This window comes from Liolophura sinensis, chromosome 1 (genome assembly GCF_032854445.1).
Source record: "Liolophura sinensis isolate JHLJ2023 chromosome 1, CUHK_Ljap_v2, whole genome shotgun sequence".
Lineage (NCBI taxonomy): Eukaryota > Metazoa > Mollusca > Polyplacophora > Chitonida > Chitonidae > Liolophura > Liolophura sinensis.
The window spans coordinates 89,906,146-89,933,193 of NC_088295.1; the positions used below are offsets into that span (position 1 = coordinate 89,906,146).

General features: G+C 40.8%; 1 protein-coding gene across 3 annotated transcripts; it reads right to left on the minus strand.

Annotated features, from left to right (window-relative positions):
* Positions 1–562: 562 nt before the first annotated feature.
* On the minus strand, positions 563–26,557 carry LOC135462054 (solute carrier family 22 member 3-like). 3 transcript variants are annotated; one of them, XM_064739400.1, is made up of 11 exons: positions 26,481–26,557; positions 23,289–24,019; positions 18,307–18,494; positions 17,721–17,948; positions 10,643–10,845; positions 9,667–10,113; positions 7,206–7,340; positions 6,729–6,814; positions 4,344–4,452; positions 3,484–3,556; positions 563–2,385 (listed from the first exon to the last, which is right to left on the minus strand). In XM_064739400.1, exons 2-11 carry the CDS (start codon positions 23,419–23,421, stop codon positions 2,170–2,172), a joined length of 1,818 nt encoding a protein of 605 aa, XP_064595470.1. In that variant the 5' UTR covers positions 23,422–24,019; positions 26,481–26,557; the 3' UTR covers positions 563–2,169. The 3 variants fall into 3 exon arrangements, with proteins under 3 accessions (XP_064595470.1, XP_064595469.1, XP_064595471.1); XM_064739399.1 differs by lacking the exon at positions 26,481–26,557 and having other exon boundaries at positions 23,289–24,131; XM_064739401.1 differs by lacking the exons at positions 3,484–3,556; positions 26,481–26,557 and having other exon boundaries at positions 23,289–24,131.
* Between the last annotated feature and the right edge of the window lie 491 nt (positions 26,558–27,048).

Genomic DNA, 27,048 nt, shown 5'->3' on the forward strand with positions numbered 1-27,048 from the left:
TAATGATATCCGTGTGAATCGAATACAGACACTTCAAGTAAAAACATCGTGTGCGCCCCAATAATAATGTGTAACAAATAATACACCATATGCTAAAAAAGATGCTTTGAATGTGTCAGTGAGCAGCAGAAAATGTGAAGAGCCAAAACTGAATCGTTGACAGATTGACAAAGTTTGGTGCGTGATACTGCCGTACTTGTTGTACGAGATAAGAAGACGGTTTGTCTGTTACGGTCATGTACATTACCTACTTGACAGTACAGCTAGCTGTCATATCGTATATGATTTAATGAATGGCAACTACAAGGGTATACGGTGTGAAAAATATCGCATATTTAAATTCATAACACGAATACAGCGTTTAAAGAAACATTGTATTGGTGTATAGCAATACCCAGTTTTATCTCAAGCTTGAAGCTTATAGTTGTGTCCATAAACAACAAATGGTGTGACTGCCTGGTCTATTATATATAAATACGCGTGGATTGACGGAGCTATGACGTGAGTGTAAATTTGTGTAAATCGGTATAATCGGGACAAGGAATTTAACACAAATGGCATATTTTACATATTTAGTTATGAATTTAATACACTGAGCAGCTTACCAGTGAACAGCTTTCAAAAGATGAGGTCACTTCAGGTTACATTTCTGTACACAGTTTCATTCAGAGTACATTCCTTGCCTGAATCTCAAAGTGACAACATTATGATCAGTGGCAAAACAATTTTTTTGATGACATAAAGCCACATTTTTGGTCTAGCCATCCTAAACTAAACAGATACATGTAGATCTATCCAAACAGACATAAAGTTGTATAAAATAGCAAAAATGGTAAAACGTCATGGCTTATCATAACTCATAAATATTGTCACTATGCGTTGTCCTTTTGTTGGTTTCGCCGGACCCCTTGATCACGAATCTGTCTTAGACTTATATCATTCTTAACTTTGGCATCTGTGAAATTAAACGCTAATTTTCAAAGATTTTCATGGATGTCCAAGACGGCTCATAGTATTAAGAAAAAAAATTCGTGAGGTAGGACACAATTTTAGCCGACCCGCCCAGATAGCACAGTTGGTAGAACGTCCGCTTCGGGACCGGTAGATGCAGGATCAATCCTTGATCGAGTCACACCTAAGACTTTAAAAGAGGAAGTTGTAACTTCCTCGCTTGGCGTTCAGCATGAAGAGGATAGTGCAACGACTGGTTGACCCGTATCAGTATAATGGCTCGGACGGGGCGGCTTACTTGCCTTCGGTAAGTCGTCTCAGTGAAGCTGCACTAAATAAAAGAGCGGTGGAAATCCGTCCTGCAACAAGGAGGCACATTACACGCACATGCACCCTAAGGATTCCTTCGTCGTCATATGAAAAATTGTTGAGTACGACGTTAAACCCCAAGCACTCACTCACTCACAATTTTAGCCCAGTAAACTATTTTGAAATTAAAGCTAGGTTTAAATTAAGTTTAAGACAGCTTCGTGATCCTGGAACCTGAACTCTTATTAGCCCTGGATGAACAGACGAGTATTTTCGCTTTTTTATATTTGGTAGGCGTTCGCATATTCATGGGTGGGTCCCATTGACCCCTGAAGGATGCATCGTAAATTTCGGAAATTGTCGATTACTAACCTATTTGACCCGTTCTGTTAATCCTTTGCAATGCTTAAGGTTTCAGACCGCCAGACTGATGAAATCCCGTGCTGTCTGTCATCCCAAGGTAAATATCCATTCGTACATCATCAAGTTGAACTTCGGAAAATGGCCGCCCATCATATATAGTATCCGGGTTCCCGGGCCACACATTTCCAGCGTTCGTAGTCGCGAGGTCAGGGAGCCTGGATAACGACCCAATCATAGATCACAACAGACAGGCAGCGGTCATTTTGGGAACTTTGTTACATGGCCAGCTCGGGATTTTATCTGGTCTGGTGGTCAGATGCCCTAACGCAGTGTACAGGAGTAACTGGACAGGCCGGAGGAGGTTTGTGATCGAGTAAGCGAGCGCCGTCCAAATATAAAAAGACGAACATAGTCAACATGGGCTAAACACTTGCCTAGAACTGTGTATTATCGACGTGCTGTACCGTTTGATGGCTTGGTCTGCTAGAACTGGATTTTGCCAGTTGACTGCATGTTTTAAGACCGCACTGCCCAGATCCTGACTCTTTACAACATCAGTCTTTTAAATAGCGAGTGCCTGGTTGCCTTGGTGCTTATCTTTTCATCGCACTGACGCCGCTTTTTGGTAGTCCAACGGTCTAGATCCGCGAGGGTTTGCGGCAGTTGTCGTCCTCGGGTTTCTGGAAGCTGTGAGAGGAGAACACAGACGCTGGCGCAGCAGACGACAAAGACGGTGCCCGGGATCCAGATGCCAAACTGGACCTACAACAATAGCACAATGATGATGTGATGGCTTGCTCTGGGTTATAACGTACAGTATCCCATCCGGTTCTAACAACCTACACGGATCAACCCCTTTACTCACCTATTTGTCGGAAATGATGACTTGGATAAAACAGGCAACCAGAAAAGTTATCACAGTTTCAAAGCATGAATGACCATAGAGCTATTAACTCGTAACGTGATGATTAACAAAAGCATTCTAAAAGCATTCTCATTATTTGGAATACAATTGTAAAGAATATTATATTAAACGCCTGAATTTACTGCAAGGTTCTTATTTGACATGAGTAGTCTGTATGTAAATGTGGGCCGAGTGTCAGGAATCTCTGGCGTTCTGCTAATTATATAATTTGTACTTTACCGCTTAACCAGCGACGAGAGGCCACGTTGGATAGTTACAATCAAAGCACAACTCAGATACATTTTTCCATTAATGGTAACGTAAAAACATACTTAAACTACATACAAGTTTGCACGTCAATTTTTATCACTGATACACATCATTGTACATGTGTTACACAAACTACACGTTTGCACCACTGATCCATGTCATTGTACATGCGTTACACAAATTACAAAATTTGTGTACTACTAGTACACACAAGTATGTGGGCGTACATTTCTACCACAATATTGTGTACCATTCTTTCACGGCAGTTTTATGAGAGTAAAGGGCATAACGCCATGAGAAGCCACCGTGGCCGAGGGGGTTAGCACGCTTGCACGGCGCAATAACTCAGAGCCTCTCACCCATGCGGTCGCTGTGAGTTTAAGTCCAGTTCAAACTGATTGCCTCTTCGGTCCTAAGTGGGAGTGTCAGTCAGCAACCTACGGATGGTTGTAGGTTTTCCCAGGGCTCTGCCCGGATTTCTCCCACCATAATGCAGGCCGCCCGCGTATAAGTGAAATATTCTTGAGTATGGTGTAAAACACCAATCAATGGATTTGCAGATGTATACGCTGATCGAAAATGACGATAGAACGAGGTCAACTTATTGGTCAACTGCTTGTATTGAAACCTTGCATAAGTATTAAGACACACACGACTACTTAACGATTAAGAAACAATTGCCTTACCACGTAGCTGGAAAATGGCGCCAATAAGCCTCCAATCGCGGCAACGCCATTACTGAACCCCATGCCTAAACCCCTGAAGGAAAGAGCAAATGTGACCAGAATGTATGCCATGCATGGAGCATTAGAAATATGGAGATATGTTGACATTAGCCATTAAATGAACATTACATGTGAAGAAATTAACTAATATAACAAATTCCACCCACAGAACCGTAACTGTCAAAACCGCACCATGAGCGCCTCAAAGAGTAGACAAAACCGCACCATGAGCGCCTCAAAGAGTAGACAAAACCGCACCATGAGCGCCTCAAAGAGTAGACAAAACTGCACCATGAGCGCCTCAAAGAGTAGACAAAACCGCACCATGAGCGCCTCAAAGAGTAGACAAAACTGCACCATGAGCGCCTCAAAGAGTAGACAAAACTGCACCATGAGCGCCTCAAAGAGTAGACAAAACTGCACCATGAGCGCCTCAAAGAGTAGACAAAACCGCACCATGAGCGCCTCAAAGAGTAGACAAAACTGCACCATGAGCGCCTCAAAGAGTAGACAAAACTGCACCATGAGCGCCTCAAAGAGTAGACAAAAGCCTAGAGGCTGAGGGCTTTCACGCATTGACTGACGGGAAATCATACAGTAGCTGAAGATCTTTAGAACAAAGGTGTTACAAGGTTAGCGTGTACTGTCAATGTCTTAAGAAAGATGACCTTTTGTCATTTGAAAAGCAACGCATGAGACTGCTTTGTAATATCGAAACATTTCTGGAGTGTGGGATAGGGGAGGGTGCGAGAATCCAAGCAGCTGTATTTACAGCCATTCTTTGGAATGCGCCTCTAAAGATGCCGCCTGTGTGTGATTACCTCAGGTTGGTGGGAATGATCTCAGAGTTGTGCATGAAACTGACGATGAGGGTGCCACAGCTTCCAAATTTGCCCAGGGTGGAGAGAGCGGTAACCAGCAGGGGCGGACCTGCCCGGGAAAACAGATCACAGGGTCAGTATTTTAGAGAAAAGCGTACAGTTACAATTTCTAAATTCATACATTCATTCTCTTATTCAGTTGGGGTATGCCGCTCTAAGCAATATATTAGTAAGCTGGATGCCTGTTTTCAGTGCGTGTGATAGAGATTTCATCGCTGCGGGACAAACAAAGCTTTATGACCCTCGGTAGTTACACACAGTTCAGCAAAATTCGTGTCTTACATTCCACTCCTTGTGACGTCTGATACTTTACATGGCTTCAAGGACAGTTTCAAGTCGAAGAATTAGAAAAGTACATTTTATGAAATAGGGTTGGAATTGAATTCTTGGCTGCCGCCGAAGACCGTAATGTTGTATATCCCACCTATGACACGTTACGCACATGCGTACTGAGGCACCGCTCGAAATAACTATCTGGCTTATTGCAACACGACGGTGATCAGGTTTATGAATGGGAGAAATCGATCTTTGCCACGGGGAAACACGCGACTTCATTGGTTAATGGCCAGTCGTTGGCTGCCAGATCGACGGTTTACAACACTGATCCAAAGAGAACCTTTTTGTTTTACTTATGTATTTGTCTGGTGTTTCACGCCGTACTCAAGGATATCTCTCTTGTACGACGGGGAGAAGGTGGGAGGAAACCGGGCAGTGTCCACGGGAAACCCGCGATCATCTGCAGATTGCTGGAGAGGAAGCCTGCAAAAGCTGGACTTGAACTCATGCACAGCGACTGCATTTATGAGATTCTGCTGTGTTAATGTAAACCACTCGGCCACTGAAGCCTTTCTGCACAGAGCACCCTTTTACACAAACGAACAGATAGTTTGATGGATTATTGTTTGTTTATTTATTTGATTGGTATTTTACGCCGTAATTAAGAGTATTTTACTTATACGACGGCGGCCAACATTAAGGTGGGAGGAAACCGGGAAGAGCCCCGGGTGAAACCCATGACCATCCGCAGGTTGCTGAAGGTCCTTCCCATTTACAGCCGGATAGGAAGATTATTGCTTAAAGTTTCACTTAAGAGTATTTCACTTAAATACGATGGTGGCAATTTGTATGGCTGAAGGAAACCGGGGTATCCTGGGAAACCGCCGACCTTTGACAAGTTACTCAGAAACGCTCCAGTTTCACGACTGAAAGGCAAGTAACATAATCACTCGGTCAGTTCCGCAGAAGGGTGTGGTTTAATTACGGAGTTAAAACTTAAAATTCTCAATCAAACCTTCAGCGTATTGAATACTACAATTACGGAAAACCAGGAAAAATCTTGTTGCAAAGATTGTTACTGAGTATTATGAATCTGATCGAGTATTATTCCTAGCACACTAATTACAACTTAAACCGCTACTGCAATACAAAACAGAGGAGATCACTCACCTGTAACCAAGTCACAATATTCGGTACATTCATACAGTACAACATCTTCTTATATGAACTCTCTGGAATATCGATTTTTCCCTAATACATTCAGGTAACTTGACAAATTGATGCAAATGGAGTATGACCATAGTTAATTAGGTAAAATTTACTCAAGGTTTAAAAATATCGAGGACATAAAATATCTTTTAGAACAGAAAGAAATATCCGGTGTCAATAATGTTGGTGTTTGTATGAAATGTTACAATGTCTTTGAACCTAAATTACATCCTAACAGCCTAAATGTACGATACAACGTTGGTGTGTTGATAAAAGGGTCTCCCGAAGCACCAAGGTGTCGCTTAGTTAGCGCTTGTTGAACTTGACACGAACCTGCAGCTTACTTCGTGGACAACTGCTCCATAAGTAGCATTCTTTATTTTACAATATGTATATCGTCGGTGTAATAATTTGATGTAGCAATACCGACTGAGTAGGAAAGGCAGCAGGATCACGCTGTCACTGTTTCTGTCACTAACACATACCTCACTCGACATGTTTGTTTTGACCGGAACTTTCCGAACGCTGCGCATATGCTTCTGGCCCTTCTGGATATTAATGAGGCAAATTGACCCGCCCTCTTTGTGTTTAATTCGAATGACGGTAGGATTTCTCCGGGCTCGCAAAAGCTACATACTCAAGGAATATTTTTTATTTCAACGTGAGTGATTTAGTTTATGAATGGAGTGCCCTATGATTTTGACGCTCCAAGCAGTGAAAGCTGAGTCGTCTTCCAGTTCTGTTGGATATCTGAGACGAGAGTTAACACACCTTGATGAGCTTTTGCTTTTTTGTTGGATAGGTGAAATGGCTGTTGGGATTTTTTGTTGGACGACCCACCTTTTGAAATGTTGATGATCAAAGCCATACTCAACATGCCTCCGGATAATACATGGAATCCAAGAAGGCAGCTCTTTCGACCAAACCTAATAAAGAAAATCCCGACATGCAGGTGTGCGAGGTTATCCCCAATATCTCCAGGATAAGTCTCTGATATTCCACCTGACTCTCTCGCATTAAAAAAAATGAAGTAATAAACATGACATTCATTCAGTCAAACGACTGATGCCATGCCTAATGGATAAACTGTAGAGTATCTAAACGACGAATGAAATGCAATCTGTGGGCTTCTCATTATCTGCATTTCTTTGGATTACATGTGAACAATTAAAATGTTTCATTATAATTAGGAAATCCTGGCATGGATGTAATTAACATGCTACATGTCTTCTAGAGCTTGAAATACCCATTGTCTGATAAATGTCTTGATGCCATGCTGAGGATGTGCTTTGGTGTGTTACATGAATGAAAACGCACCTGTCCAGTACAAACAGACAGAGGATGTAGGCAGGAATCTCCACGGCACCACTTAGTAACACGTTCATAAACCTGTCCCCAGCTAGCGAGGAGGACATCAGCAGCAAGCCGTAGTACAGGAGAATGTCCACCGTGCTGGTGAGGAAACATACAGATGTACAGAGTGACCACAATGCAAAATATGCGAGGATGTCCATGACGAGGATGTTCATGGGACTGGTGAGGAAACTCAGATCATTATAACCAAAGTGTAATATGCAATTTGGAGCTCGATTCTATTTGGTTTTCACAAATAACTGGAAGTAAGGAAGCTTTCAACATTATATTAAGAATTATTTTTTTTTCATTTACAAAATGGTCTCTTGTATGAAGCTTTTTACATAGTGACAAAAAATGCGCCAAAGACGCTCATCTCCACGGCTGTCATATAAAAATCATGGCCCTAATGTTACACTTGGAATCACAACCTATAAACTCTGCCCTCTGACTGCTTCTCTTTTGACATTTTGTCAGTTCTGGGCTCTGTACTCTTTCAGAAGCTCTACGTATCGGGGCACCAGTTAATTTGAATGGTTGATAACTCCTCGTAGCACTTGGACACACCCCTAATGTAACATTTTAAAACTTTCATTGTCAGCATGCCTCTATACTATATACGCTTCAGACCCCAAATGGCTTCTTAGGCGACCCATGGACCCTCGTCTAATGTGTTGTGATATAGCTGGGCTCTCACTTTTAATTTCCTTCCGCAATAGATACTTATATAGATATCAAAGTGTAACACAGGAGAATGCCCATGTTCCTGGAGAGAAAAAAAAGAGACTAACAATGTGTAAAGTATGTAAAATACAAGAATGTTGACGGTCCTGGTTAAAGAGACAAAGCAGGAGATTGATATTGGAGGTTTGGTGTGTTTTACAAGTACGTCCCAGGTCCTGTCGAGGGTAAACAAGGTGATGGTATGATGTTACCAAAGTAAAATATTGGAGAGTACTTAGACGATACTGACACGGTGACACAGAAAAGTATGCCAGGGCAACAATATAACTGAAGAGAATGTCCACAGTTCTATTGAGGAAAGGGTCCACATTGCACGGGGACGGAATTTAACACAGGGCAATGCCCACCGCCATGGCGATCAAAAAGGGTGAAATACTACGACTAAGTTGTAACATAAAGGTCAATTTCGTCACGAAAAATAAAGCCTCATTCTGGCACAAAGTAAAACGACTGGCCTATTATTATGACAAAGATGGTGAAAAATCATGGTAGTGAATAAATAGAGATGATAGACATGATTATGTTGGCGACAATGGTGTCGGTGATTAAATGGAGATAATAGTGATGATTATTTTGACGACAATGGTGTCGGTGATTAAATGGAGATAATAGTGATGATTATGCTGACGACAATGGTGTCGGTGATTAATTGGAGACAGTGATGACAATGGTGTTGGTGAGGAAGGTGTTATTGCTAATAAGCATTTCTGTTTCTGATGGCTACGATATTAAAATAAGCATAAAGTCTGCCACTAAATCTGAATTAATTAATACTGTAGTATTCCAGAAACGTTCTAAAAATATTTAAAAATTATACACCGCTTTTCAAAAACGCCTGATACCCAACCAATGTGTATCAGCTCTATTCCGTGTTCAAGGGGCCGATGTTTCTTTCAGTTTGGCGCTCGGTCAGGGTTATGTCCGTGGACACAAGCGTCGTGTTTCAGCAGTCCTGTATGTCCTCGTTCTGCATGGGTATAAGCATTTGGTCTAGCTGGCTGTACCGACATTTGGGAATTTACCAAACGTAACAGGACCTTCTCATTTATAACACTCTTTCATGAGGATATTTTTCTAATAAAGCTTACTTTGCTTAGGAACAATAATGTAAAGCCAAAATATTTTTCTTCAAGCAAATGACTCTCAAGGGGCGGGTTTCTTGCTAGCTCACCCTGCCAAGTTAGGTGCAGTCTCCTGCCCAACATATACGCATTCTGACATTGGCAGCCAAGCATTTTCGTGCTCATAAATGTGTGGTTCAAAATGCAGTCATTTAACACTTAAACTAAACGCAAAATCCAATTTATTGCATCAATATCTGTCTATCCAGTATAAGAAAGCACACTGACAACCGAGCTAATATGTTTTTTGACGTGAAAGCCAATTATCACGTGACGGCGCTAGTGATTGACCAAGTTCTACAACATGGCTAGTCGGAGTGAATTATCCTCAATGCTGAACTTCGTCTTCTAGGCTTTCAAAACTTTATAGATTTTTTTTTACATATTTTTCTGCGATAACTATGTCCTATGTCCTTTTTTTTCTATGTATATATAGTGGCAGACATTATGTTCACTTCAACGATGGCTTTGGCAATGATGATGCTGTAATACTCCGTTGTCATTCGTCACAAAAAGCCTTAGCTAATATCAGACAGCAATCACAGAAGATGAATACTTACATAATGTAGGTGCTGATAATAATGTATTTCCGTAAAGTTTTGTGCCTGAACAAATCAGTTAGTTTGGGTTTCTCGTCTTCTTCTCCAGAAAGCATAGTCTGAGCCTCCTCCACCTCACCGGGCGTGGAACTGGACTGCACCGTGACGTCATCAAGAGGAACTGAGTCCTCATGTGCCTCATCCGTTTTGACATCATGCGTGCAGGTGTTGTCAGCGGAGGAGATGATGAATCCGTTAGCATTAGCCTTGGTGTAGCTCTTATCTGCCAAGGTTAAATCCTGCTTCGAGTTCGGTATAGTGATCGACCCGAAGTCAAACCCACCCAGAAGCGGAATCAGCTTTTCTTTGAAAGAAACGTTGTTACACTTAGATGCTCTTTTTAAAACGGCGACAGCTTCTCTCTTCCGGCTCATCACAAAAAGCCAGCGAACTGATTCCTCGGTGATGCTAATTCACGAAAAAACATGAAACAAGCTTAAATTTCAAATACAACATTCACAAGTTACATGCCAAATAGGTTCGGGCGATTACATTCAATACAGGTATTATATAATATAAAAGACAGTGTGTGAAAACCAGAGCAGAGGAGTCAGTTAGGGTTTCATTCAGTTTATGTAAATGACAGAATAACTTGTAGACAGTAGTAACTTAGACTGTCCCGGCCAAGAACTTGTACATGTACAATGGGAAAATCTTAATATCATCAGCTTTTAACGTGAAAGTAAATTTGGTAGGGCAGACTAGTACATTATATCTGTTACCATAAACTTCAAAGCGCGCAATTAACTTCATCGTCCGCTTTGAGTGGCGTATCAGATGTTATATTAACAGTCAGTATGGCTTTTATTATAAACCTTTTACAAAAGACAAAGTCAGAGCAGACTTTTAAAAGGCATACACAGCATTTGTGACCAGGAAGCTATTTTGAATCGGGATGTAACCTAAATGTTGATTTTCAAACAAGACATCCACTTACAACGTATGCACGATAACGAGGAGGGAGAAGGAAGCCAGACAGAGCTGTAGGTATCGCCAGCTAGACGCCCGGAAGATGTATGCCACGATAGTGAGGAGCATGATGCCGGCAGCCCAGACGAACTTTGACACCATGGCGACCTTGGCCCTTACGTCCATGGGGAATAACTCCAGCAGCATAACACACATAATAATGTTGACGCCCTGTGACAAACATAAATACATCTGTTCACTTTACAACAGTATCAATAACCTCTCACTTACATGTAGCCTTGTGTTTATCCTTGCCATTGCTCTTGATTTCTTTCAAAAAATTTATTGAAGAACAATCTAAGCCAATAAAAAGACAAGACTGCTCTACTAGAAAAAACTGTGTATTTATCACTGACGTTGCGGTGATAACCTTTCAGCTTCAGCAATGTAAATGTTATACCTAAGGGACAGGCTACACATACGTCCTGACCTACTTTACTGGCTCCTTTCTATGCGACTTTGCATGGATACAATGTTTTCATATAGGTGACAGCGGGGAAGTGCTTAAGCTCACAACATGTTACAATCTAAGCATATGTTTCCAGACTGAAGCAAGAGCATAATACCTTTTCCATTTGGTATAGACTGCAAATCTGCTATTCAGTGGTATGAACAAATTCAACCAATGGCCCATCATTTGCTATTATCAGAAAGTGTTCCACTCAAGAGCACTATCTTGATGGCACTACATGAAAGCAAATGCCTTTCCCTGTGATGCTATAGCATAGCATCTTTCCATGCAATGCACTTTTTTCGTCAGGTATCTCGGGAAGATCGAAGGTTTACTCCCGGTCCTCCTGTTCCCTGCATCCCCATAAGCCTAGCCACCGTTGTATAAGTAAGAAAAAAGTTCTTGAACACTGGATTAAACATCCCTTCAATTTATTAATTTATTTCACGCTGTACTCATGAACATTTCACTTATATGACGGCTGCCTGCATTATTGTGGAAGTAAAACGGGCTGAGTCCGAGGGAAACTCACAACCACCCACAGGCTTCTAGCAAACCTTCTCATGTACTGCCGGAGAGGAAGCCAGCATGAGAAGGATTTGAACTCACAGCCACTAAATTAGAGGGAGGTTCCTGGGTCATTGCGCCGCGCTGGCACAAAAACCACCTCGGTCACGGAGGCTCCAGTACCACTAAATGCCCTCTTTTGGTGTAATTAACGCACAGCTTCATTTCAGTTGTACAAATGTGTAGCAGCGGGCATGCAACGAACGCAAATACCGTAAGACACATCAGCGTTTCACTGGAAGAATGGTATGCCTACATCATGTACACGTAGTTGTATATGAGATTGGTATCTCCATATCAGCCTTACTTAATACTGCACTAGAATTATCAGTTTGATACAGCGTATAAACAGTCACCAAGGGATATCAAGTGTCACAAGTTATGTAAATCTGAGCAGCATACATCGGAATTTATAGATTGTTAAACTCTTTAAGTTTAGTCAGTGGTCTTATCTCAGAGGAGCAATCGTGCAAAGCCTTTGGCAACAAGGTATGTTCCGTTCAACATTGTGTGACTGGTTTCATAGGATCTGTGTTAACACTGAATGTAGTTATAGTTTACCAGCCGATGGAAGTTCTGCTCGTCCCGCCTGGTCCAACTGCAGTTTATTAGCCCAGAAATGATCAACCAAAAACAGCTTGGCCAGAGGTGAATCTGTTTACACGGGGACTTTTGTAGGCCACATAAAACACGAGGTCAGAACTTGATCAGGGATAGGCAAAAATCCAAGGGAATATTGTGAAACGTAACGCGTAAGATACTCAAAAGATGCCCTTAAAAATGACCTAGCTTGCTTAATGTAAACTTCTAGCTCGTTTAAGGCTTGAAGGGTTTCTGAATATATTATGCTTAGTGTCAACCATTGTGCCAAGTAGGTCGTCGCACAGTATGACATTTTTTTCATGCCATTGGTGTCAGTTGTATCAAACTATTTCGCAGATACTGTTTTCTGTCCCCAATAACCATTTGTCTGTAAATTAAAATGCTACATAACATCATCTTGCTATGGTGTGTGGAGACTTAACACATCACTTCTTTTTAGAATAATAGCTTAGTATTTATTTTTAGCTCTATCCGTGAGATGATCATACCAATCCTGTTTTTCTATCTGTACATATATATGGACTGAAATGTTAACATGAATATAGCTGAAGATATTCAGTACAGTACTAACACTTTAAGGTCATCACGATCATCCTCCACAAACACTGGACAAACTTACATTCCTGGGCTAATTGTATTCAGATAATGTGCATACATAAAGGAAATCTATTTAAATATATCTATCACCAGAAAGATTGATTTTTTACTTGTAAAAGCTTTTTGAATACATAATCCATTTCTGGAGCCAGGTATTCTGAGGACCAGACAGAGTCAAGAGATATAAAACAGAAATGAAAAACATGTTTTGATATATAGCAGTCTTTCGCTGGATATGCATTTAGCTGAAACCCCAGTTCTTACTGCTTGTCAGACGATGGTGATCATAAGCGGTACACAAAGATCAAATCGGAAGGCCAAAGGGCATTCAGGATGCTATATACAGTGAGATCTGCTTGCAGTGGATATCTGTCCGTCAAACATGATGTGAACAATGCGACTGTTAACTGAAGCATGATTCGGCATAGTTATCGTGTTATACTGATATTATTTGTCAACACTAGAATCGTGAAGCCTTATGTTAATTTCTTGCTTTCATCCAAGGGGTTCGACAATGAACGTTGTGAAGCATTTCGATCCATGATGCTTGCTCCTTTAAATTTATTTCACCAGATTTGACTTGATATTATAGTTCCCACAAGGGCAATATACCGAAGGCTAGCTAGTCTATGAACTGAGGTTTGAGTGTACCTAGTCAGGTAACTGAAAATCTCTCTGTTATAACGCCGCAGCCAAACTAGAAAGGGTTGGATTTAAGCAAATGACTTCACAGGTTGAGGGCTAGGTACTGAAGCCACGCTAGTGTAAATCCTCGGTAATTTAGTATTATAGGGGTGGATTAAGCATATTATTAAGTTAGATGTAAATGGACAGCTCTATCATCAGAATTATACAAATTGTGTTACTTTAATTCGTCCTATATTCTCCTGAGAATTTGCTTATTTTATTTAAATGTTTAAACGAATGAAAATTGGGAAGCACTCAGATCATATTCAATCCGTGACAAAGGAAACATGAAAGCACTTGACAGCAAATCCGAAGCCATTCATAATGGCAATATCCTGTACTATTATTCTACTCTGATTGCTGTATACTCTTGTTACAAAGAAGTTCCGACTCATTTTCTCATCGAATGTCATTTCGTCAGGAAAAAATCAATCTTTCCGGTGATAGATATATTTAAATAGATTTCCTTTATGTATGCACACTATCCGAATACAATCAGATCCATCCACTCGCGGAGAGTGACACAAATAACTTAATATCGTGATAGTATATCCAAAACCTTCATCTCGAGGGAGTTTGATCAGTTTATTGTGAAATTAAAAACAAATGGCATTTTAGTTCTATTCATATATAATATATAAATTCATATATAAGTAAATGTCACGAACGTCTCACTTCTGTATCTTTTAATTGCATCTTCCAAGGACTTACTAAAACGACACAAGTGATATTTAGCCGCTGGGCTGCGGGTCTGATTGTTACAATTTCTGTATTTATTTACTTGATTGGTGTTTTACGCCGTACGTTCGGCAGGAGAGGAAGCCAGCATGAGCTGGACTTGAACTCACGGGACCGCATTGGTGAGAGGCTCCTTAGTCATTACGCTGCCCTATCGCGCTAACCAACTAAGCCATGGAGGCCCCTCTGTTACAGTTTATGTGTTCATGAAAAACAGAACATTTAAGAATGTTTGTGTGTTTTAAAACTGACACGAAACCAATAATCAGTAAATGGCGGAGTCTTCGACGTAGGGAATCCAGGCACTCTCGCTTTCTGCCGACAATCAACGTCCCTGTGGTGTTTTGTCACAGGTTTCGTTGGTTTATTTCCTAGCATTTCCTCAATAGGATGGATCCAGCTTGCTTAATGTAAACTTCTAGCTCGTTTGAGGCTTGAAGGGTTTCTGAATATATTATGCTTTAGTGTCAACCATTGTGCCAAGTAGGTCGTCGCACAGTATGACATTTTTTTCATGCCATTGGTGTCAGTTGTATCAAACTATTTCGCAGATACTGTTTTCTGTCCCCAATAACCATTTGTCTGTAAATTAAAATGCTACATAACATCATGTTATGATGTGGAGACTTAACACATCACTTCTTTTTAGAATAATAGCTTAGTATTTATTTTTAGCTCTATCCGTGAGATGATCATACCAATCCTGTTTTTCTATCTGTACATATATATGGACTGAAATGTTAACATGAATATAGCTGAAGATATTCAGTACAGTACTAACACTTTAAGGTCATCACGATCATCCTCCACAAACACTGGACAAACTTACATTCATGAGCTGATTGTATTCAGATAGTGTGCATACATAAAGGAAATCTATTTAAATATATCTATCACCAGAAAGATTGAATTTTTTACTTTTAAAAGGTTTTTGAATACATAATCCATTTCTGGAGCCAGGTATTCTGAGGACCAGACAGAGTCAAGAGATATAAAACAGAAATGAAAAACATGTTTTGATATATAGCAATCTTTCGCTGGATATGCATTTAGCTGAAACCCCAGTTCTTACTGCTTGTCAGACGATGGTGATAATAAGCGGTGCACAAAGATCAAATCGGAAGGCCAAAGGGCATTCAGGATGCTATATACAGTGATATCTGTCCGTCAAACATGATGTGAACAATGCGACTGTTAACTGGAGCATGATTCGGCATAGTTATCGTGTTATACTGATATTATTTGTCAACACTAGAATCGTGAAGCCTTATGTTAATTTCTTGCTTTCATCCAAGGGGTTCGACAACGAACGTTGTGAAGCATTTCGATCCATGATGCTTGCTTCTTTAAATTTATTTCACCAGATTTGACTTGATACTATAGTTCCCACAAGGGCAATATACCGAAGGCTAGCTAGTCTATGAATTGAGGTTTGAGTGTACCTAGTCAGGTAACTGAAAATCTCCCTGTTATAACGCCGCAGCCAAACTAGAAAGGGGTGTCTTACGGAAATACCGTAAGACACATCAGCGTTTCACTGGAAAAATGGTATACCTACATCATGTATACGTAGTTTTATATGGGATTGGTATCTCCATATCAGCCTTACTTAATACTGCACTAGAATTATCAGTTTGATACAGCGTATAAACAGTCACCAAGGGATATCAAGTGTCCGTCACAAGTTATGTAAATCTGAGCAGCATACATCGGCATTTATAGATTGTTAAACTCTTTAAGTTTAGTCAGTGGTCTTATCTCAGAGGAGCAATCGTGCAAAGCCTTTGGCAACAAGGTATGTTCCGTTCAACATTGTGTGACTGGTTTCATGGGATCTGTGTTAACACTGAATGTTGTTATAGTTTACCAGCCGATGGAAGTTCTGCTCGTCCCGCCTGGTCCAACTGCAGTTTATTAGCCCAGAAATGATCAACCAAAAACAGCTTGGCCAGAGGTGAATCTGTTTACACGGGGACTTTTGTAGGCCACATAAAACACGAGGTCAGAACTTGATCAGGGATAGGTAAAAATCCAAGGGAATATTGTGAAACGTAACGCGTAAGACACTCAAAAGATGCCCTTAAAAATGACCTAGCTTGCTTAAAGTAAACTTCTAGCTCGTTTGAGGCTTGAAGGGTTTCTGAATATATTATGCTTTAGTGTCAACCATTGTGCCAAGTAGGTTGTCGCACAGTATGACATTTTTTCATGCCACTGGTGTCAGTTGTATCAAACTATTTCGCAGATACTGTTTTCTGTCCCCAATAACCATTTGTCTGTAAATTGAAATGCTACATAACATCATGTTATGATGTGGAGACTTAACACATCACTTCATTTTAGAATAATAGCTGAGGACCAGACAGAGTCAAGAGATACAAAACAGAAATGAAAAACATGTTTTGATATATAGCAGTCTTTCGCTGGATATGCATTTAGCTGAAACCCCAGTTCTTACTGCTTGTCAGACGATGGTGATAATAAGAGGTCGACGTTCGTGTGGCAGTTGCGTATTGTCTAACCTTCGTTGAAGACGTTGTCTTTCACCAGTATGGGATGCATATCTGTACGTTACACGTGGGAATTTTCCTCAGTAACTTGCCAAAGGCCGATGGTTTTCCCCACGTATTTCAGTTTCCTTCATTTATACAATTAAAAACAAATGACCGTCATCGTGAAAAGTGAGAACTTTTGAGCAATGCGTTGAACAACAACCAAATAAATAAATAAATTTCAGACAGAACGTTTTTACGTTCTTTTAGGACACCGGACATGGAAAACGTCGGGACCAAGATTGGCAGAAAAGCCGGAGTGTTGGTTCAACCTCAGCCTTACGAAGAGAATTTTGGACCTTTTTTTGCTCGCTCGCGCTTGAAATTTCATCAGCTGGTTGATAAATGCTGGAAAGTCAGCAAACCAATTTTAACCAAGTAACATTTACTAATTAGCGCCTCAACGTTCTCTTTCTGGTTTATCATATTCTCCACATAGACCTGTGATGTTTTCAACTGGAACTCAGTTAATGCTCGATGACGTAATGTTGAGAAATCCTGTCCCATAAGATGGCACAAAGCTGTTTTTTGACTACAATTTACTCTACCCTGGAAAATAACTTTTTTACTGAATTTTCTGGTAAGATCTCTCAATTTTCGGGACTAAGTACATTCAGGTCTGTATTTCACAAGTTGTTATAAACCATGCAACCTGAGAAGGTACACAATTTTCCATTTTCTAGGCCAACTTGAGGAAATCAGCTTTTCTTAAAATGTGTTGAACCAAAATGCCTTTAAAGAGTACATGCCTATATTCCTGTAGCGAAATATGTACATCACAAATACAAATTCTACAATTTTCCCAAAAATGCCGTCTGTTAAACAAGGTTGGCTAAGTTTAATAATCTTACCGGAAAAAGGAATCCAATGGTGAACTTAAGAGCAATGAAAACGATGATGTTAGGTGAAAAGGCGATAGCTGTAGCGGCAACCAGCATAATCCAGTGGCAGACAACTAGCGCCCTCTTGCGACCAAACCTATCAGCCACGGGAAGCAACAAGTTACCCGGAACAAAACCGAAGCTCAGGATGGTCTGTGACATTTGAACCAAGTATGACGACTCACATACCAGATCCCACTGGAAGAAAAAACAGTTCAAGTACACAACTACAATTTGTTATTTTAGGCCCATCATATCAACACAAAACAATCGAAGCAGTGGAATCTTGGAATTACCCCTGTACATACGATAATGCCTGGTTTTGAATCGATCTTATTCTCGGGATACTGAAACACCGTAAGCACGCCGTCATGTATAAATTTATAGAACAACTGCCAGAGAAGGAACTCTTTCTCCGCCAAGCTCCTTGACCAACAAATCGTTTCTGTAACAAAAATACCGACATAGCGACAGGTATATCCAAATGTTTCAAAAGTTAAGTTTTACAGAAATTTATGGAAATGTTGTACTTGAGGAGCCATGGACTTTCTCTTACCTCAGACACAATGGATATGTACCGTGGTTCCGCATACTGATATCGTCCCGGACAGGACGTAGTAGAGTTGGAGTTCGTATCCCAGTGGTCACATTGCTTAAACACTGCATCCCCATCGGTCTTGTTACCCGACAGGAACAGGCCGTCTGAGCTGTTTGTCAACCCACACCTGTGACTCGGTTCGTAACCTTGTGAGAACAAACACAGCAGAGAGGTTTAAAAATGCAAAATTACATAGACGTAATAAGTGAAAGGAAAGTGCTCAGTGGAATGTGGAACACTTCTGAGCATTTGCCCTCCAGAGGCTGCAGCGTCTAGTGCTCTGGTTGTTACAGTCATCAGACAACAGGAGTAGTCATACATACTGCACGGTGCTTATCTTTTTATTTTCTTAACACTTTAGTCTGTTTTTTTTAATTCGGGGTGTTGGGGATGGGGAGAAAAGACGGAGGGCAGATGGTGGTGGTAATGGGGGGGCGGGGGCGTCCTTGTGGTTAACTTGCTACCTCAAAACAATGACCCATCACCAGTGCGACTACTATGAGTTCAAGTCCAGATCATGCTGGCTTTCCTCTCACCATAGTGCTGGCCGCCGTCGTATAAGTGAAATATTTTTGTGTACAGTGTAAAACTAGACCAAAATAACTGAGTAAATAAATGTCTTTTTTTTCAAACGAAAGCGAAACGATCCACTGACTCATGTTTGACGCCGTGCTCAAGAATATTTTTATTTGTGTGACTTGGGTTTTTGAATGAATTAAACCGGACAAAGCCCGCAGTAAATAATCCTACCCCTACATATAGCCACATCCCAACCAAGCAATGCTGGATTCAAACACGCGACCACAGTGGCAGTGGTCTGCACCGAGACAGTCCATAGATCGCTTGGCCATGGACAGATATATTTACTGACAAAGTCTTGTCAGAGGACATGAAATACGTGCAAGGGTAATGCCCTGAGCCCTGACAGCTGCATTCAACCAAACAATAAAAACAGAAATTCCTCGATATTTATTTTATTTCACGCCAAATGCAAGCTTTTTCTCACTGACACGACATCAGTCAGCTTGAGAAGTGAAGAAACCGGACATTTTAAAATAAATTTCCGGCCTTAGAACCTGACGAACTTTCCAACGTCTGACAAAAAGATTTTAACCCATGCCGTATTGGTGGAAGGGAATTGACCTCCAGCGAATTCCATTTAAGGCCACGTACATTACGACCCCTGTCGACCACTTGTCACCAAATCCCCGAATCTTGAGGATTCCCTCTCCGAGGCTTGAATTAAAACAGTGAACTGGCTGACCTCGCGATTAGAAGGCAAGTTTGTTTTTTAAACAAATGTTTTAAATATTAATATTTACTATTCCGTGTATCCTAAACGACACGCTGTTGAGTTTTGCAGTATTTCTCTCTCATCCTGTTCGCCATTCGTGGTAATATCTTTACCTTGTTATATGTACACGTACGATTAGACACTATGAGGAATGTAGCCTTGACACGACTAGTAATCTTGTCATTTGTTCGTAAAACCTTTGATCTTAAAACCCTCTTAGCGAGAGGTCAAAGTACAGTGAACAGACGTGTGATAACGGGAGGAAAGCTAAGCAGGAGGTAGTAAAGCAATCAGAAGTACAGGTATTTGTAGGATTAAGACGTGGTATCATAGCTGACACAAAAATATATACTGACGTCAAACGATACAAATATCTCGTGTCACTCACTATTCGCGAAAAGATTTATACTGTCATGAATTGTCTTTTGCTTTACATCATGCTGAAACACCACTCCTGCAATATATACCTCTGACATAGGCAACATGTGCTTGTTTTTGACCAGTCGTTGATAACATTTCTTTTGGATGTCAGTATACTTTATCAGGACTTAGGGGAAATTCCGTGATACTATTTATCAACTCTGTATACAGGTACTTCAGCGTCTGCCAGCTACAACCTCTCCGCAGGCCTACACTTTTGTATAATAGTAATTTTTGCACGGCGAGAATGATTTGTTTAAACCTTGGCATAATTTATTATTTATTTATTTATTTCATAGTTTTTTTTAAGAACAATATTTCACTTATATCTATTCATTCGCCGGGCAGAGCACGGGGTATATCCACAACAACCTACAGGTCACTGAAATACCTTCATAAATACGTCTGGAGAGGAAGTCAGCATGAATAGGACTCGTGAAAGTCGCATTGTTGAGGGACTCCTTGATCCTTGTGCTCCCATAGCACGTGAACCACTCAGCCACGGAGCCCCCCCCCCCCCCAAACGAACAGAGTCTGTCCATTCCTTAAATTTAAAGAATACAGGTTGTCTACATGGTAAGCTTACAACTTATTTGGAAAAACTGGCATGATACATGTAATCTTTCAACGTATTAATCAAACAATGAATAATTTGGTGGCCAAGGACTTTGTGTCTGGATACCTATTGAAATCGTTCGAATTTTTCTTCCGTTTTTCTTCTTGGAAAGCTTTCTAAAAGCTTTAAGAGCTGTAAAAAAGAAAAGTTTGTATTCGATGTTGTTGAAACTTGGTGATTTTAGGAACAAGGTAACGAGGCAAATTTTTTGCTGTTTTTGGTTAACTTTGGTCACGTGACAAGGCGACTATCTTGCATTTTGATCAAAACCTTTAAAAATCTTCTTCTCAAGAACAAACGAACGGATTCTTTGGAAATTTGATATACTTGTAGAGTGATCCCAGTTAGAACAAGTGTGAAAAAAATCTTGAACATGCAATGAAACCTTTGGAAGCTCGCCATTGGTCTAATTTATGTCGTCATCAAAAGTGTCCAATTTTGATAATGTTTTCACGAATTCTGGTGTATTTGGCAACGCTGATTCCTAATCTGCTTTCGGACTTCGCATATCTTTGTAACTTTCTTAGATGTGGTCAAAAACATTTTTCAGTCACGTAATTCCAATGCCCTGTACCGGCCCGGATAGCACAGTTGGTAGAGCGTCCGCTTCGGGACCGGTAGATCCAGGATCAATCCTTGATCAAGTCACACCTAAGACTTTAAAAGAGGAACTTCCTCGCTTGGCGTTCAACATGAAGGGCATAGTGCATCGACTGGGTGACCTGTAACAGTATAATGGCTCGGGCGGGGCGGCTTACTTGCTTTCGGTAAGTCGTTTCAGTGAAGCAGCACTAAATAAAAGAGCGGTGGAAATCCGTCCTGCAACAAGGAGGCACATTACACATACATGCACCCTAAGGATTCCTTCGTCGTCATATGACTGAAAAATTGTTGAGTACGACGTTAAACCCCAAGCACTCACTCACCCACTCCAATGGCCTGTAACTCGAGAACTACGAAAGCTACAAATCTAAGACTTGCCCCAAATTGTAGCCCAAGGCATGTAGTTTCTGGTGCATGCCAACGGATTTGAGCTACGATCTCATAGTTTTATGGCTTAAGATATTTAAATGACAAATGACACCATCCTACTTCAGAAATAGAAATGTAAGCCTATGCAGTTAACATGGCCTTTGGAGATAACTGTGTAATCTCCAAAACTGAGTCCCAGGACTCCTGAAATGAAAACTACCCAGTAGGAGGGTCAACATTGTGACTACCCTGTCATCGCTTAGCTGTGGAGATCTTTTATTTCTTTATTTACTTGACTCAGAGAGGAGTTGCGATCAGTATGCATCAAATTGTAAGCCGAACATATATTATATATACCTACCTACAGTAACTTTATACTTGTACTGAAATGGATTGCTGATCTGTAACTACTGGCGGCTTTACCAGCATGAAATAGATTGTCGAGTAAGTAAATATGTAAGCCAAAACATGTCAGTTAAAAGAAATACAGCCCAACTGGTTTGAGCCGGTTGTGCTACACACGAGCACAGGGTGAAGGTATTTTGGTAAATAATATAGGGTGTGTTTACGTAAACATGAATGGGGTTGTTAGAGCTGCTATTTCAAGGCTTTCCTGTCGTATTCATCGGACATCGTTATTCCATCATGCATGAGGTCTCGGGTTGCGAGTACTATGCCGCGAGACACAAACCAACATGTGACAGACTGTCCGAGAATAACATGCAGCTAAACTTCACAAAAATCATGCTGGGGGGGGGGGGGGGGGGTTACGTGAATATGAAGAAGGGACAGACTTCACGAGAACGCTGTGGGGAAAAAGATTTCGAGCGGGAGAAAGATTTCTACTTGATATCTCGTGGAGAGAGACTTTAATTAAATATTACAAGGAGACTGCTAGAGAATATCACAAGAGAAACTTCTAGTAATATAACGCGGGGACAGACCTCTACCGAATATCACGGGAGAAAGGTTTCTCGTGAATATCATGGGGGAGAGAGAGAGATTTCTAGGTAATAACACACGGATTAAAATTCTAGCGATTGTCATGGGGTGAGAGACTTCTGGCGAATATCAATGGAGAGAAATTTCTAGCGAATATTGCAGGGGAATATACATGCAACATGAAGGTTCTCACACGAACGCAACGCGGTGATACTCTCTTACAAATACTGTTCAGCGAGACGCGCATACAATATAACCTGTAGCTCTCTTGTGCTCGAAAGCCACGCAGCTGTTTTCAAAATTGGCTCGACGTGCAATGTTATTCGTTGTTGAATAACATAGTGTATGCTTCAGCATAGTGAAGTGTGGATTTAGAAAGTGGCTTGCAATATAAACATATATACAGGGCGGAGCAAACATGCTTCACTTGTTCCATGTAGGTGTGTAGCAGAAAGGCGAAGCAGTGCGTTCAAAACGATCGCCGTTAGTTCGTCTGAAAATGATAAGAACGGCATTAAAACGGGACAAACTAAATAGTTGACCTATATTTGGAAACGTTTCAGAGGACATTGAGAATGATGCAAATTAAGCCTGTCTATAACTGTTCTGTAATTAATTGGGGCGTGCACATGTATGTATTCAGCTGGTGGTACATTCACCCTGTAGGTCTGAACTGACATGGAAGGTAGTACTTACCCACAAACACAATGCTTGTGTACTGAAAAGCCAGGGGTATGTAGGTAAGTGCGAGCCAGATAGCCTGAAGGATTTGCCATCGACCCCACTTCCCAAGAGCCAGGAACACGGCGTCCACCTTCTCCCCATCCATTCCTTCACACCAAGCCTCGGTTCTCCAAGATATCAGACTTGCCGGGACCCGCCGATGTGCTGTCTCTAGTACGTGCTAGCCCTCACAGATCAACACATGACAATGACGCCTGCAATGATTGCTGTTATTTGCCAAATATGGCCAGTTGAACTCTGCCCCCAGCAGAATTCGAGCAGCCCTCTCGAATGAACGAATCAATGATTCTGCCATTTCATTGGAGGCGCTGTCTTTCAAACATTCATTGACAGAGGCATAGCGAATGGCTTGTTTCCTTTTGGCCCTGTTTTATCTGTGAGACTCACAGATGGATGAGATAACTGAGCATGTCGTGAGCTTAAAACACTCTCCCATTCCGAATATCATATGTTTAGAGCATGCTTGCATATGTCAACGGATCCCACACAAAACTTAATACGGTGCTCAGTTGTGTTTGTTTTTCTCTGCTATACTCATATCCTGCAGTAACCCGCTAGCTTACTTCTCCTACATGCATAAAACCGTCCCCTTGGTCGTTGATCGAGCGTGTCTATCCCGGATTTAGCATTATGGCTGGGGAAAACCGATGTAACATCTGCGCTTCACAAATTCTCAGGTTACACTGCACAGTGTCAGGTTACATTGCACAAATATAGATTACATTGCACACTGATATGTTACATTACACACTTACAGGTACATTGCACACATATAGGTTACATTGCACACATATAGGTTACATTGCACACTGTCAGGTTACATTGAACACAGATAGTTTACATTACACACTGATATAGGTTACATTGCAGACTGATAGGTTACATTGCACACTGTCAGGTCACATTGCACACTAACAGGTTACATTGGACACTGATACGTTACATTACACACGGCCAGCTTACATTACACACTGATAGGTTACATTGCAGACTGATAGGTTACATTGCACACTGATAGGTTACATTACACACTGTCAGGTTACATTGCACACAGATAGGTTACGTTGCACACTGACAGGTTACTTTGCACACTGACTGGTTACTTTTCACGCGGTGGTACCACACACCACCTGTTTACATCATACACTTACACACTGACAGATCTAATTACACACTTTTATGTCACATTGCACACCGACAGGTCACATTACACACTGATACTTCACATTGCACACTGACAGGTTACATTACACACTGATATAGGTTACATTGCACACTGACAGTTTACACTGCACAGTGACTGGTTACATTACACACTGATAGGTCACATTGCACACTGACAGGTTGCTTTACACACCGACAGGTTACACTGCGCACTGACCGTTTACATTGCACACTGATAGGTCACATTACACACTGATGGGTTACATTGCACACAGATAGGTTACATTGTACATTTATTTATTTATTTATTTGATTGGTGTTTTACGCCGTACTCAAGAATATTTCACTTATACGACGGTGGCCAACATTATGGTGGGTGGAAACTGGGCACAGCCCGGGAGAAACCCACGACCATCCCCTGTTTGCGGACAGACCTTCCCACGTACGACCGGAGAGGTATACATTGATATGTTACATTACACACGGCCAGGTTACATTGCAGACTGACAGGTTACATTACACACTGATATAGGTTACATTGCAGACTGACAGGTTACATTGCAGACTGACAGGTTACATTACACACTGATATAGGTTACATTGCAGACTGACAGGTTACATTGCAGACTGACAGGTTAAACTGCACATAGATAGGTTACTTTACACACCAACAGGTTACATTGCACACTGACCATTTGCATTGCACACTGACTGGTTACTTTTCACACGGTGGTACCACAAACCACCGGTTTACATCATATACTTATGGGTCATATTACACACTGACAGTTTAATTTACACACGCACGTGTCACAATCCACTTGGCAGGTATCATTATACAGTGTACAGGTTACAGTGTATTGCACACCGACAATTATGCTGAACAACGAATTGATGACTTGCACACTGACAAGTTATATTACACACATACAATTTGTATGTACTTCCGACGAACTGTTGTCAACTTTAGGTGACTGCGTTGAGTTTATTTTGGATCTGACGAAACAGTAATTTATATTGACTGCGTCAAGTGAAGTTTACATCGGTATTTCTGATATTTCACACTATGATTAACGTAGAAATAAAAACATTTCCCATGGCAATGTCATGCAGACAACATTTCCTTTCATATTTTAGGAAAATTCGGCAAAGATATCCTTCAGACTGCATTAAATCTGATAATATAACATTTACTAACGGCCAACAATAAAAATACCTCTGAGACGTTACACACTGACACAGAAATTTCATGAATTACGTAACACTTGAACTGATCATTTATGCGCTAATATTACGTATTTATTGTTTTTGCCTAATGTGTATGCACCGAACTTCCTTGACACATGTATATGGGGGAAAACGGCCAATATTCTCAATTGCACACATGCATTATTGAAAAAACAAAACAGTGAAAATTCTCACGTGTACACGTGTTATTGAAAAATGAAACGGACAAAGTCCTCATCGATATATACACATGGATTATTAATAGAAAACGGCCAAAATACTCACCTACACACACGTATTATTGAAAAAAAAAACGGCCTAAATTCTCAAGGAACTTATTTGTCAGCTTTTTTCATATGTTTGTAATGATGGAGTTGCTACTAGCAGACGTGGAGCTTGAAGATTTTGAGAAGCCTGACGAACAGGAAATGCTGGAAGAGTTAAAAGAGCCAGATGCTGATGTACCCGTCCGGAACGTGCCTGAACCGCTCGAGCTGGAAGAACTGGATGCTGACACAATGGGCTTGAAATTGCCGGACTTTTATGACCCAAACTGTCTGTATTATAAAGAGATGGCTTGGTCGAAATACACGACAGTTTAGCCGCACAAAAAAGTAACCAAAACCAGCAGATTTTATTTTACAACAATTTTTTAGGTTTAACAAGAACAGATAACAAGACTTTTACAAATACTAAAAAATTAAGTTTAACAAGAAAGGATAGCAATATCTATACAAATACTAAAGTACTTACATGTACAACATTGTCAAGTCCAATCGGACGCATATATTCCACAATGCTGAAATCCATACAGGCATAAATGCACAAATAAGAGGGAAAATCCACAGTATAACTGAGTGTATGACGAAATATACACAAAATTCCACAGACAGGGTCCGTGTACTAATAAGCACTGTGTACACAAGAGCACAAATTAAATGTACACGTTCAGATTGAACAAGTGCTCGGTGGAGATAGGATATAACAAAGCCAGAGGCTATAAAGACACCAAAATTCAGCACAAAAGGCCTACTGAATGTAACACACAGCGAAAGCATCCAAAACTCTCAATAATTCTCCTTTCTCCTCTTTTGACCTGCTTTCATAGGTCTTAGATTTCATAGATAAACTGGTGGAATTTTCTAGAATAAGAAAACTCTTGAACACTTGTGGTAAACAAACAGGCCCCGAACTGAGGGTATTCTGGAACATTCTAAGGCAGCGGCAGACAGCAGGCCCTGAACTCAGCATATGTAAACAGTGGCAAGCTAAATTTAGAAGCTGACGGCAGTTGTTCACATAACACGGACACACGGACTAT